General features: G+C 37.3%; 1 protein-coding gene across 1 annotated transcript in view; it reads left to right on the top strand.

The window, feature by feature from the left end:
* Positions 1 to 1,306: 1,306 nt before the first annotated feature.
* The window catches only part of RAB3C (RAB3C, member RAS oncogene family), a gene marked incomplete at both ends in the record, with an annotated part of 83,940 nt that continues 69,850 nt past the window's right edge, over positions 1,307 to 15,396 (top strand). Inside the window, one exon of the mRNA XM_083356310.1 lies at positions 1,307 to 1,534. Coding sequence (XP_083212436.1) covers positions 1,307 to 1,534 — 228 coding nt within the window. The remainder of the gene's footprint in view (positions 1,535 to 15,396) is intronic.

Here is a 15,396-nt window from a genome sequence, read left to right as displayed (position 1 = left end):
TCATCCCAGCTTCTGCCAACCTAGCAGTTCAAAAGCACGTAAAAATGCAAGTAGAAAAATAGGGACCACTACGGTGGGAAGGTAACAGTGTTTTGTGCGCCTTTGGCGTCTAGTCATGCTGGCCACATGACCACGGAGATGTCCTCGGACAAGCGCTGGCTCTTCGGCTTTGAAACGGAGATGAGCACCGGCCCCTAGAGTCGGAAACGACTAGCACGCATGTGCGGGGAACCTTTACCTTTACCTTTAATCTATTAGAAAGAGTCATTTAATGATCGCAGCTATTCTTCTATTTTTTTTGCACTTGGTAGCAATTTCCTAAATATACCGGTAATTCTTCATGAAGTTCTTTTGAACACATTCCATATCTTTATTAAGTGTATCAACAATAGTTATAATGTGTTATTTATTCATTCATTGAATTATTTCTATTTATATGCCATTCAGTGTCTTTGGAAATAGAAAGGTATATAAACTAAAAGTAAAAAAACACAACAAATGAATAAAATGCAATTGTACTTCAATTGAAATTAAGCCATATATAGCTATTGACCCACCCTCCTGTCCTTGCCTACTTTTAAGATAACCTCAAACATTACTCAAAGCCACACACACACACACCCCACACAAATTATGTTATGTATGCCATTTTAAGTTCCTGGAGGGGAAGGCAGGATATCAATTTGATATAACAAGATTATAATACAACAAGATGGAATGGAGAAAATTCACAAAGCTAAGCAAGATATTTTTTTCCTGATTTTTCAATTGCTCTGTCATTTCATCTTCTTTGGCATAGGCACTAGCAGGGCTTTTTTTTTTTTTGTCATAGAACGCTCAGAACGGAGCTCCGGCACCTTTTTTGGATGGAACCTTGTAGGATAGGCAAGGCGGGTTGTATGACATGTGTGAGTTCTGGCACCTTTTTCTTTTACAAAAAAAAGCACTGGGCACTAGAATTGTTCTCCTTTTCATAGCAATTGATTCTAATGGTTGTGCTGCTATTTTAGGAATGTTTAAAAACACATCTGTGAACATACACTATTTTGGCATTTGGGTAACAAAATTAATTAGCACTGCTCCCTTGTGCAGGGGAAGGTTGCCACTGATTTTCTGGAATCAAAATATTCAGCATGATCATCTATATTATTTGAATATCTTAAGATCTCCTTCAGTTTCTACCCAAATACTTGGGCACCTAGTGCTGAGAAGGCTGGTGAAAATATAAGCATTTTGGAGTTACATGAAGCAAACATAACATTTATTTTTTTTAAAAAAAGTCTCTCTCCTCTTTCCTCATCTGCAGATGGCATCTGCGCAAGAAACCCGATATGGCCAAAAGGAAACATCGGATCAGAACTTTGATTATATGTTCAAACTGCTCATCATTGGTAACAGCAGTGTTGGAAAAACGTCCTTCTTATTCCGTTATGCTGATGATTCTTTTACTTCAGCTTTTGTAAGCACTGTTGGGATCGATTTCAAAGTGAAAACCGTCTTCAAAAATGAAAAAAGAATTAAGCTACAGATTTGGGTGAGCAAATATACTGTATATATGTGTACAGTTTATCTCTGCTTTTCAGATTTGTGTATTAAATGTTAAAGACAAATTACTCTATTTCAGTGTTTCTCAGCAACTTTAAGACATCCAGAATTCATGCTAGATGGTGAATTCTGGAAGATGAAATCCATGTCTTAAAGTTTCCAAGATTGAGAAACACAGCTCTATTTTGATCTTTCTTCACAATTGAATTAACTAGTCTTGGTTATTCTTTCATTTACCTTTCTTGCATTTGGCTAGTCCAGTCCTACCATTTGGTAGAGCCAGGGCTTTTTTTGTCATAGAACGCCCAGAACGGAGTTCTGGCACTTTTTTTGGATGGAACCTTGTAGGGTAGGCAAGGCGGGTTGTATGACAAGTGTGAGTTCTGGCAACTTTTTTTTTTTTACAAAAAAAGCACTGAGAGCGATATGGTTCTCTGAACAGGAAAAGGTAGGAGGGAAGTAAGGAAATGTAGGAGGACAGAATGATGCATGCCACACCATTTTTCCAGTAAATTGATGTCTTGTCCTCAGATACTGGATGATTTTGCCCTGGTAGCTGCCTTAATGAAGGATTGACCTACAGGTAGAATGAGAAAGCTACCATTTTCTTTGTTTTGGAGCAAACTGTCTTCAGTTAGCACTGAATCTGCCTTGGTTTGCTTCCATCTTAGTTTCCATCTTCTGGAATCCATCCTTCTCTGATGATGGGGCAATATGATGTTTATTATATATGACTTTGCTTTTAAAGGATTGATGTTTGAGTGATTCTGCTTATAGCTGCACAGAGCAGGGAAAATGATTTTGAAGGAGATATTTGGGAACTGTTACCTAAGGAAAAGGGGCTGAAGCATTTTATAAGTCCACAAACAAGATAACGTCCAGATATGATTCAGGTAAACATGTTCCTAATTCACTAAAGTATAAGAAGAGGAAGTACAGCATGATCTGACTTGCAAGATTTTGCAAATGTTTATTACAGCATAGTGCTAGATTTCCTAATATTATGAAGTAGGAGCCAGAGATCCTTCAGATCCTGTTGTTGTCTTTAAATGGTGATGATCATGACATCTGATATTATTCTTTTCCTTTTACTATTTGGAAAAAAAGATAATATTTAACTGATATTGACTGATTTACAGTTTTAGAGGCCTGGGTTTTTCATGTCTTGCTCTTCTCATTGCTTTAAGACATCAGTCATGGAAGTCCAGGAAATGTGTTTCCTGGAAATACACAAACATATTAGAATGTAAAAGCTGGATCCTGGTCTTCCTATTTACATAATACAGAATACCCTTTCTACTAACACGTGCTGCTGTGGGCCCATCTTTAAAAATACCTCTGTCTCTCCCTCTCCCTAATCATCTGAAGATAGAGTTCTGAAGCTAGAATTCTAAATATAGGAAGTTCAATTTCTTTATATATATAGTTAAAATACGTGCTACAAATGAAAACATTTAATAGGGTCTTAACCTAAGCCAACTGTTATAAATTGGCAAGGTTTTATTTTTTTTAGGCTTCTCTCAGAGCAGGGATGAACAAGAACCTCTTAGGAGCTCCAAGAATCTCTTCAAATATCACCACCGTATTGAGAAAATGTTTTAATTCATGGGTAGCACTCAAACTATCTATATTTCAATAAGTCAAAATAATTACAGAAACATTTCATTAAATAAATAAAATTTAATTTAGTTAAAATTTAGGTTTTTTTCTGAACTTCCCTATTTATGTAAGTCCCACACCTTGTTTTGAGCACAAATCCCAGCATATCATTCAAAGGCCTTTGACCCAAATATTGGGGGGGGCTTGTTCTCAGGTCACCTAAAGGCTTTCTACTCCCATCACAACTCTCTTTCTCCTTATTAAGAATTAAAATATACATCTGAGCATGTGTGATGGGTGGTCATTGTATGACCCAAAACTTGTATCTCCTCATTCATATCTAGCAATTATTCCCATCCTTATTGTTATACATTGTACACAATCCTAGATAATTGTAAATGCCTAGGGAAGGCTAATATAATGCATATTGTTATAGAAAAAGCCTATAAGCTATTGAGATGCATATGAACTCTTGCTGATGCCTCCTCATTACCTGCTCATTATGCAACAGTAGTCTTTCAGCCACAAGCGATGCCCTTACTTTTTTACTGTGACTACTCTTCAGTATGCATGTCATTGATAACTCTCATAATGCAAAAACATAGTAGCTAAAATGAATGCAGTCTTATAATTTACATTAATATGTTTAGAGATAAATACTAGCAAAGCATCCTTTCCATTTTTTTCATCTGGTAAATGAAATATGATTCATATAAGGTATATGTGAATCACCTTTGCATGATAGTTCCAATTTAAAGGAATATTTATATGCATCCATTTGAACCATAGCACTTAAGGTTTCTGTTCTTCCAAGAACAGCTTGGATTTAGAATCTGATAATTCCATATCCTTAGCTACATAGAAATTTGAGGCTTCCAAAAGGACTACAGGCTCCTTGAGTCTAGCATTAGTAAGAAGAAGGTTCATGCCCCTTTTCTCTTTGCAAGTTCTGAAACCCATGATCAAATGTCTACAGATTCTATGTCTGGTGAGGACATAGTTCTTGTAGACTTTCTAAAGTTGGAATGAACTTTTGTAGGGGAAAAGTTTATTCTATCCAATGAATAAAAAAAGTGAAGGACTTCTAGTTGTAGCCAAAGAGCTAAAGAGATCAAATTAAAGAAAAAAACCCATAAAGATGTGCCTGTTGGTTTCTGCATTGTTTAATGGGAACAGAATTCATGAAAACTTTGAGCATTACCTTTCAAAAAGCAGTTGTCAGTGGATGCTTCATATTGCTGTCCTCTCATGTAGTATTAGATTTCTGCATTAAGTGATTTGTGCTTAATGGATGATGGATACACCTCCAGGGCCACTAATGAAAATAAGATATGAATCTTGAGAGACTTATTCTGTGGAACAGATTTTAAATAAATGTGTTCCTGTTGCGTTATAACCTACAAGAACAGCTATAATATGAAGCATGTCTATGGCATTGCTATATAGTTCTAGTGTGGAGGCTCCGTTTTTATTAACATCCCTTCACCCGTTATTTCTTCTTTTTAGCTTTGTTTTTATAGTTTTTAATATGTTAATAATAAACAAAGCTAAAGTGCACTGAGACTTTAGAATTCAAAAAGACATGGACCAGTCACATAACATCTCAGACTTAATGATTGTCAGTAAGAAAGACAAAAAAAAGTCTGGATAGTGGACATGCCAGTACCTGGAGAGAGCAGAATTAAACAGAAATAACTGGAGAAGATAACAAAATACAAATATCAGCAAACAGAAATAGAATGACTGTGGCAAAAGAAATCAAAGGTAGTACCAGTAGTATAGGCACCTTGGATGCAATCCCAAAACAACTGGAGCACCTCTTAAAACACCATTGGCATTGACAAACTCACCATCGGTCAATTGCAAAAGGCAACTTTACTCAAAACAGCTTACATCCTGCAATGAGATTTCTAGTACCATCAAACATTAACCATTACCTATCCCAGGTTCTTGGGAAGGACTTGGTAGGTGGATAAAAACATCAAATCCAGTCTTAAGATCCTGATGACTGACAATTAACCATGATAATAATAAAGTGATACTTCAATATCTAGCAAGTTGAATTTATCAGACCTGAACAGCCTGATTTTACAAAATTTTTTAGAACTGCCTATATATTCTTAGTTGCTTGATAGTTCTTAGGTCCTTGATTAGGACTTGAATTATTAGTTTCCACCAGTCTTAGACTGTGAATCTAACTGTACATTTCCTACACATATTTTTTTTGGATGTTTATTGACCGTGTTTTAGCTTTGTTATATGCCACCTGTAATCACTTATTTCTGATGGGCAAATATATAGTGTAAATTTGATAACTAAATAGTTCAATGCCCAACTTCCTCCAAACTCCTTAGTAAATAAACAGTGCTTGTGATCCAGTCATTTACATTTGCAATTATATCCAAAGGCAACTGCATGCTTCACACACGGTATGCATTTATAAAGAAAGTGATTGTAATTTGCATCAAACACTTATTTCAAGAAAAGTATTATTAGAATATTTGATGTGAGTTGTGTAGTTGCTCCAATTCCTGCTCATTTTTTGAGTTAATGTACAATATTAGTTTGTGTAAGCACAGAGAAAAAGATTACATTATTTTGCTTGTTTTATATCAACTGTTGTTGTGGATATATAGCCAAGGCAAGGCAAAGTGCATGTACCTGATATTTTACACATATTAAGCAATTGAACTAGATTACCCACATGGGCTTTCTAACCTGATTGTGCAAAATAAGGTCAGGTAGAGTCACACGAGTAAGCATATAGGATATATTAGGAACACTTCAAGGTAGTTATGCCCTTTCTTGGATTCATGTAGTTTGCCTCTATAGATGTTTTGCAAACTCTATAGATGTTTTGTAAACGGTATAGATGTTTGGTTTAAGGTGTTCCTGAGAGGCACCGCATGGTTATTGACATGCACATGCACATTCCCCTAGATTCTGATGTCTGCAATTTTAGATGAACTTATTGATGAAATTATCTATTAAAAATCAATAGCTAGGGAGGGATGGCTTAAAGTTTTATTCAGTTTTTGAAAGGCACCCCTTGGCAAAACATTCTGGAAGTCCCATCCCAATGCCGACTTTTGGATCTTTCCTCTCCTAATTTTTTCTCTCCCCCAACTTCCCACTGCCCTTACTTTTTCTGATATTTCGTTCTTTATCACTTACCAGCAACAGAGCACCTTTCTTCTTTTTCTCTCCAAATATTAAAATGGAGCCAGTGCTTCACGTTGGCTAAAGTTTTGAAGTTGGATGGGAAAGTTGGTGTTGGCCCACAGGGCTCTTACTGTTGTAGGAAAATAAGTATGTCTGTCCTCTTGAACTCTTGCAGAAAGATAAGGATGTAAATTGAATAAGTGAAAGAGTCTGTGTGCATTGAATCCAATGCCTAGATTTATCCATAATATCTGCAGGGAGAAAATAATAATAATAATATTTTTAAGGATAAAGTCATATGTAGCTTTGAATCTGGAGATCATGCAAGCTATGGGGATTTGGGGTTTTACTGGGTGATCTAGTTCTAAAAAATCAATATTCTCATTTTGGCAACTTATAAGTTTCCAACTAGAAATGTCTTTAATCTGATGTAGCAGGAACTATTCTTGTGACTACAGGAACAGAAGAACCAAGCTGGATCAGGCACAGTACCCTCTACTCCAGCATTTTCTTTCCATAGTGACTCTATAGTAGCTACCAACCTGAAGCACATAAACACAAGAAAACCCTCATTCTCATGCTTTCTAGACCTGTGTGATCCATCCACTTGTTGTCTGAACAAGACATTATATGTTGCAAAGTTGATGTTATTTGCTTTAACAAGCTGCAGTAATGACATGATTTTTCTCACTAAGGCTTCAGCACTTCCAGTGATTATTCTGGTATTCATTAAGTAGCTCATTGGGACTGCCAAAAGAGATTGATGGATAGACAGATACTCCTTCTGGCTACTGCAAGAAGCCCCATAAGTGACTCAAAGTAAAGCAATGCAGCAGGTTTATTTCATTACTTAGAAGTGGGAAGTAAGTTTCTTTGGCAGCTGCCTCAAAATGTATATAAATCTTCCAAAGCAAGAATTTCCACAGTGTTCTTCCTTAAGAAAATGTATTAAAATGAAGAAGGTAATGTGATAAGAATTTCAGTAATGGAAGTATTTTCCAGTGAGAACCAATTTGTCTCCTATTAGAGTAAAGCTGAAACAGTGAGGAGGTGGATATTATTACTAATAAGGGAGGAACTTACAGCTGGTTATTTACAAAACCTTCTCCTAGGTCCTAATTAATCTGTGAACTGACTGTTGAGAACTGATTGCCTAATAAAACAGCTTGAAGCATCAGCAAAGAAAAATAATCCACTGATGTTTTGCACAGCCCTAATATTCCTTAACTGCTAGTAGAAATAGGTTTACTCCTCTTATATTTTAAACTAGGATTTAAAGGCTTGATTTACCTGCCCGAGACATGATAGAGATTTTGTGCATCTTGTTAGGCAAAAGATATGGTAAGAGTTTTGCAAAATCACTAATCTAGTCTATTAGCATCAAAATCAAGATACTGTAGGGCAGGGGTGTCAAACTGCTAGCCTGCAGGCCGGATGCATCATAGCGAAACTACGCCCACCCCATTGCTGGCAATGGAAAAAAAAGTCACGATATGTCACGTGACATTGTGAATTTGACACCCCTGCTGTAGGGTCATCATTATCATAAGTCCTGTTTTGGTCTGACTACAACTAGAAGACTGTATCCAACTCTGAGTACTGCATTTTAGGAAATACATCAACAAAGTGATTTAGGTCCCAAGAAGAGCAACTACGATGATTAGATATATTGAGTAAGTTTAGCCTGGTGAAAAGAAGATTGTGAGGGAGACATGAAGTATATTTTAGTCAGATATCAGGTAAAATTTCCTAATATCAATGTTCCTAATGTTTATTTTTGTTGTTCTTTCCATATTTCTGTGGGGTGAAGGTGGAAGAACAATGTGCAAGACTGCCTCAGGCAGTTGTGGAAGTATTTAAGGAGAGCTCTCCCTGACAGAAATATGTTGTAGATGTTTCTTGTATTATACTTTCCTTTCCCCTTTTGGGGAGGGAGAGAGAAGAAAGATCTCTATGCAAGAATTGTGACTTTTAATTAAATTCACTCTTCAGTTTATCTCTGGAAATATCCCACAGGAATACAATGTTATGAAACCATTGTGATTGTCAGAAAATGTTACTCTATTGATTGCACAAGAAATCTCAAAGCAAATTCTATTCATTTCTCAATTTTTATGAAATGTGCATCCATTCTTGCTATCTGAATTGTAATCTGTTGCCTTTGGCTGCAGTACTCCAAGCAAATGGCAGTGCTATCCTTAATGTGTCTATTCAAACACAAAAGTTTGACTGAGTTCAGTGCTGCTTACACCTAAATAAAAGGATGCAGGCACTGAAGCTAAGCCTTGTAATAATTCTCAGTATCTCAAAATATACTTGGAAACTGTTTACCTGTTATAAAAACTAGACACGATGATTTTCAGTGTTATTATTACAGCCCGGGAGGGACTAAGACACTGCAGTTATTTCACACAACAAGTTCAGGATCTTTACACTACAAATCCTATAAGTTCCTTGAAAAGTAACAATTAAGGTATTTACAACATATTCATCTTATAAAAAAATTATAGACGAAAGATGTTAAGCTCACATTTCTCTAAATTCTTCGGTTTGCAGTGATATTGCAGTCTATATAAATGTTGGCTTTGGAGTACTAAAGGGACGCGGTGGCTCAGTGGGTTAGGACGCTGAGCTTGTCGATCAGAAGGTCGGCAGTTTGGCGGGTCGAATCCCGAATCCCGAGTGCCGCGTAACAGAGTGAACGCCTGTTACTCGTCCCAGCTTCTGCCAACCTAACAGTCCGAAAGCACATAAAAATGCAAGTAGAAAAATAGGGACCACTATGGTGGGAAGGTAACAGCGTTCTGTGTGCTTTTGGCGTTTAGTCATGCTGGCCACATGACCACGGAGACGTCCTCGGACAAGCGCTGGCTCTTCGGCTTTGAAACGGAGATGAGCACTGGCCCCTAGAGTTGGAAATGACTAGCACACATGTGTGGGGCAACCTTTACCTTTACCTTTACCTTTACCTTTACCTTGGAGTACAAAATATTTTTTGTGCTGCATAATAGCAATGGGTTAAATCTAGATCTTTAAAGTTATATTTTTGTGTTCAGCTTTATAAAATACAGAGATGTGTGGGGTCTTTATTTATTCAGCCTTACTGAAGAGCACTTGATAAAAAGTCATAACAAGGACGTTATGTTTGCTTCTTCCCATCCTTGACCATGGAAAATATTGACGATTGGACCTTATGTCACCCAGAGAACTTCCTTGGTTAAGAGTGACTTTGAAATTGGGTCACCCCATTGCCAGTCCAACTTCTTGAATGCTACAATGTTAGAAAAGTGCAATATTGTTCTAATTACAAGTAAATTAATGAATCAGTCAAAGTCTTACCTTTTATTTTTCAGAATTATCTATGTCCCACTTCAGCCTTCCTTGATTCCGAAGTCAAATTAAATCCAACAGGAAGACATCATAAGAAAATTTCTCTCATGGCTATTTTTGAAATTAAGAAGCACTGACAGGCTGCAGAAAGAGGTAGATAGAATTGTAGAGTCAGAAGGGGAGCCTTAGGCTATCAATGCTTCACAAAAATCCAGTTTAAAGGATCTATGACAGATGGAATAATTTATAATAGATATATTCAGTGAAAGGGAGACCAGTAACTTTCCAGATAACTGACTTCACTTTCAACTGCTCTTTTAGGAAGTTTTTTCCCCCCTAACTTTCAGTGGATTCCCTTTGAATATTTGAAAAATATCATCATATTTTCCCCACATTTTCCTCTTTCTCAAGTATTCTCTAATGTTTCTTTTCATAGAACTCTTCTCTTTTTGTGAATCTGCCAAAATTTCTCTGAATCCATATGGCTGATGTCCAGAAGTGGATGCAGAGAAAAATGTAATGCAGTCTAAAACTGCATTTGTTTCTTTGCAACATCATCATACTGGTGGCTTATAATTAATTTGCAACCATTTATACTTCTAGAATGTTTTTTTTCCACAAGAACTATTACCAAATAGGATATCTATCATATGATACTAGTGCATTTGTTTTTTGTTTCCCAAACAAAGAATTTTGCATTATCCAATTAAAATTCATTCTATTACTTTCAGTCAATTTCTCTCAGATTTCCTTTATCTGTTTAAGATTGATATACATTTTATTTATGAATTTTAGATAATTAATGATTCCATCAAACCTTCAATTATCTGTACATTTCGTAAGTAATCATTATATCCATTAATAAAATGGAGTAGAGGAGTTTTGGCAGCACACTAGATATCTAACTCCCATTGGATGAGAAATGATTTATGAACAGATTTTGGGTATGATTTGTGAGCCAGCCATGCATTACTTATCATGCATTCAGCCAATACAATTAGATTGCTAATATCATGAAATACTTTGTCAAATGAATTACTGAGATGAAGATATATCTATAGCATTTCCACAATCTATTAAGAAACTTATTCAATCCAATAAAAAAAACAGGCAAATTCATTCTGGTTTATTGTTTTCAGTCTGCTTATAGATCCATCTTTTTATGATCCCTTCTGGATTCTTTCCAGATGTTGATATTAGACAAGCAATCTGTGGTTCCTCTCATCTTCCAAAGAAAATATTTGTTTCTTCTAGTTTTCTATCATTTTATCAATTCTTCACATTCCTCAAAGACAATATACTTAGGGCCAAACTGAATATCATCAAGTATCATGATATCCAAAGATCAAATTAATCAGAGTTCTAGAGGTTTAAATTAATTCACAATTGACCTTTTTGTGACATAACAAGAATTTAAATTCTTCAGCAATACATGAAGCACAGCTTGGTTTATTAGCAAGGACTGAGTGTATTATAATGAGGTGGTTTCTTTTGTGGCTAAAAGAATGTTATGGGAAACAAACATCCAGCCATTTGCCTTTATAGTGAAAAGGAAAACTGAGCTTGAACATCACTATTGACCTGGAGTTTTCTAACTCTCTTTCCCAAGGAATCCAAGTCTGACACATTGGGCTTCAATAAAAGTAGAAAGCCTCTTGGGGTGCTTTGGAGCCAAAGCCGCAAAGTCCCATTTTAATGAGTCTATGTTTTTATTAATAGAAGTTAATTGCTCAAAGAATGAAATGACTGAATTGTAAGAAGAAATTTTGGCTAGAATTTAACCATAAAATCAGCTCACAAATTCTGTGGGAATAACCTTGGAGTTTTGCTTCTTCTGCATTGCCTTATTTTCTGTGGAAACAATAAGTGAATTAGCCTGGGTGGGAGTTAGACTACTGGTTAAATTGTCTCTAAAAGAAACTGAGATTTCTAGCAACTTTTATTTTTCTAGTTCCCTTTGAAGTTCCCATTCAGACGCCTCAGACTTATTAGGAGTCAAAGTGGGAGCTGATTTTCTTACAGCTGGCCTGCTTCTGTGGTGTTTCTTTTTACAAAGGGAGATTTTCCCTCAACTTTTGATTCTTCCCTTTTCCCCCCTCCCTCCTTGGAAGCTTGCAGCTAGATTTTATTTTATTTATTTAAAACATTTATGTAGCCACCCATCCTTCAGCTACTCTGTTGGATATTTGATGTGGCCTATAATATTGCCTCTTAAGAAACATAAAAGCAGAGGCAGAAGGGCAGACAGCTCAGGAAAATTCTTGCTGACATGACATCCTTGAAACCATTAAGTCTATGTTTATTAGAGCCATCCTTGCAGTTCCAAGATGCATTTAAAAATATACTTCATTTAGAGATGGGATTATTCTTGACTGATGTTAAAGTTTGATATCATCTTTTTAAATTTTGGAAAAATTATACTCCCACCCCTTATACTTTAGTGATTCAGGGAGGCAGCTGCCTTGTCTGCTTCCAAATGTTATGCTATTTCTCATAGCTTAAACATGTTTCAGCTTTCAGTAAGAATTGTATTTAGGAAGATGACTTCTTGACGGTAGGGATCTCTAATTTCTTAGCAATCTCACTCTCTCTGACAAACACACATACAGGTGAAACTCGAAAAATTAGAATATCGTGCAAAAGTTCGTTTATTTCAGTAATGCAACTTAAAAGGGGAAACTAATATATGAGATAGACTCATTACATGCAAAGCAAGATAGTTCAAGCCATGATTTGTCATAATTGTGATGATTATGGCGTACAGCTCATGACAACCCCAAATCCACAATCTCAGAAAATTAGAATATTACATGCAATCAATAAAACAAGGAGTGTACATAGAACAATATCGGACCTCTGAAAAGTATAAGCTTGCATATGTACTCAGTACTTGGTTTGGGCCCCTTTTGCAGCAATTACTGCCTCAATGTGGCGTGGCATGGAAGCTATCAGCCTGTGGCACTGCTGAGGTGTTATGGAAGACCAGGATGCTTCAATAGCAGCCTTCAGCTCTTCTGCATTGTTCGGTCTCATGTCTCTCATCTTTCTCTTGGCAATGTTCAGGTCAGGTGAGTTTGCTGGCCAATCATGCACAGTAATCCCACGGTCATTGAACCAGGTTTTGATGCTTTTGGCAGTGTGGGCAGGCACCAAGTCCTGCTGGAAAATGAAGTCAGCATCTCCATAAAGCTCATCTGCAGAAGGAAGCATGAAGTGCTCCAAAGTCTCCTGGTAGACAGCTATGTTGACCCTGGACTTAATGAAGCACAGTGAACTAACACCAGCAGATGACATGGCTCCCCAAATCAACACAGACTGTGGAAACTTTACACTGGACTTCAAGCATCTTGCAGTGTGTGCCTCTCCATTCTTCCTCCAGACTCTGGGTACTTGGTTTCCAAATGAGATGCAAAAGTTGCTCTCAGCGGAAAAGAGGACTTTGGACCACTGAGCAACAGACCAGGTCTGTTTCTCTTTAGCCCAGGTAAGACACTTCTAACGTTTGTTGTTCAGGAGTGGCTTGAGAAGAGGAATACGACATTTGAAGCCCATGTCCAGGATCCGTCTGTGTGTGGTGGCTCTTGATGCACTGACTCCAGCCTCAGTCCACTCCTTGTGAAAGTCCCCAACACTTTTCAATGGCGTTTTCCTGACAATCCTCTCCAGGCTGCGGTCATCCCTGCTGCTTGTGCACCTTTTTCTTCCACACTTTTCCCTTCCACATAACTTTCTATTAATGTGCTTTCATACAGCACTTTGGGAACATCCCACTTCTTTTGCAATTACCTTTTGAGGCTTTCCCTCCTTATGGAGGGTGTCAATGATGGTTTTCTGCACAACTGTCAGGTCAGCAGTCTTCCCCATGATTGTGATTCCTACTGAACCAGACTGAGAGACCATTTAAAGGCTCAGGAACCCTTTGCAGGTGTTATGGCTTAATTAGCTGATTAGAGTGGGACACTTTGAGCCTAGAATATTCCACCTTTTCACAATATTCTAATTTTCTGAGATTGTGCATTTGGGGTTTTCATGAGCTGTAAGCCATAATCATCACAATTGTGACAAATCACGGCTTGAACTATCTTCCTTTGCATGTAATGAGTCTATCTCATATATTAGTTCCCCCCTTTAAGTTGCATTAATGAAATAAATGAACTTTTGCACAATATTCTAATTTTTAGAGTTTCACCTGTATGTAAAACAAACATATACTCTCTCTGTGTGTGTGGAGGGCAAGCTAGCAATTTCTTCCTGTTTCTGTGTAGAGTGGAAACTAGGATTTTTCCCCAATTTCCAGGTGTTCAGAGAAGAGAGTAATGAGTGAATGTTTTCTGTAATTGCTTCTTGATCAGCTGGAAGGAGCATTGATCATGGCACTTCTTATCTGTTCTCAACTTTTCAAGGCTGCCAGAAGTAAATATGACTTCAAAACACTCTGAAGGCATTTGAGAGTGGATACTGTCTGGGGTGAAAGTACTTTGGGCCCAGTGACTAGACCACTTTTCAGTTTAAACTTTGCTGAGTCATTTCTCTCACTAGGAAAGACAATTGGAGGAAATGACTCAGTGGAAGAGCATCGTATTAGGTAACAGATACAATTTTCCAACATCCATTGTTGTTTTTTTCTTCTTCTTTGTTCTGCCTATTTGCTTGAATGGAAATAATTAGTTTTGTCCTCTTGATAGAGTGGAGCTACTATTTTCTGCCAATTTACCATGTACAAAAAGTGATTTATTCTGCTAAGGCCACTAATGTCTCCCTAATTAAAGAAAATAATAATATTTTGTTCCAATTAAGGGTGGCTGTTCTGGGAAAAACTAATTGGTGTGTCTGCCTTTGGATATTTGGTTGCCTACACACATGAAAACTCTATGATTCCAGAGAGGACAGAAAATCCTCAGGTGAATTTCCCTGCTCTGCTCCCACTTTTTATATTTAATACTAAACATTGTTTCTCTTGTCCAAATTGAATTTAAAAAGTTGGTCTGCTAACTGCAGTGGCAAAACTTTGATCAGACAGATGTCGTGTAAGGTTTTTTTTATAGCTGCCAACTTCTTCTGGCAATTTTCTCCACCTTTGCTGCTCTTTTCTAGATTGGCCTGAGGTGGCCATCTCAGGTGACAGATTGAGAAGGACAGATCAAGTTTACGTTCAAACCTACCATTATGTCTCCTGCCTCCTGAAGAGGCTCCTTTGCCCATGGTTGTGCTCTAGGAGTTTCTCAGAACAAGACGGGGGGGGGGGCATAGCTTTGTAGAAGTGGGCCACTCAGATGTCCTAAGTTTTTCTGATGAATCTACATATTAAGATATTAGGAGTAGTACATACTTGGGGAAGCTGTAACAGTCAGTTTCTTGTAGAAAATTAGCTGAGCAGTTCACAGGCCTATATAAATAGACCACTGTGCTCTACTCAATCAATCAGAATAAAGATGGAAGGGATCTTGGAGGTCTTCTAGTCCAACGCCTGCTAAAGCAGGATACCCTATACCAGGGGTGTCAAACTGCCAGCCCGCAGGTCAGATGTGTCAAGATGAAACCATGCCCACCCCATTGCCGGCAATGGGGAAAAAGCTCTGATACATTGTATGTCACGTGTCATCACAAGTTTGACGTGTCTGCTCTATATCATTTCAGACAAGTGGCTGCCCAGTCTTTTCTTAAAAGCCTCCAGTGATGAAGCACCCACAATGTCTGAAGGCAAGCTGTTTCACTGATTAATCGTTCTCACTGTTAGAAAGTTTATCCTTAATTCCAGGT

The sequence above is a fragment of the Vipera ursinii genome (assembly GCF_947247035.1).
Source record: "Vipera ursinii genome assembly, chromosome: 2".
NCBI classification, from domain to species: Eukaryota; Metazoa; Chordata; class Lepidosauria; order Squamata; family Viperidae; genus Vipera; species Vipera ursinii.
The sequence above is the reverse complement of the archived record's forward strand: the minus strand, read 5'-3'. Positions and strand labels throughout refer to the sequence as shown.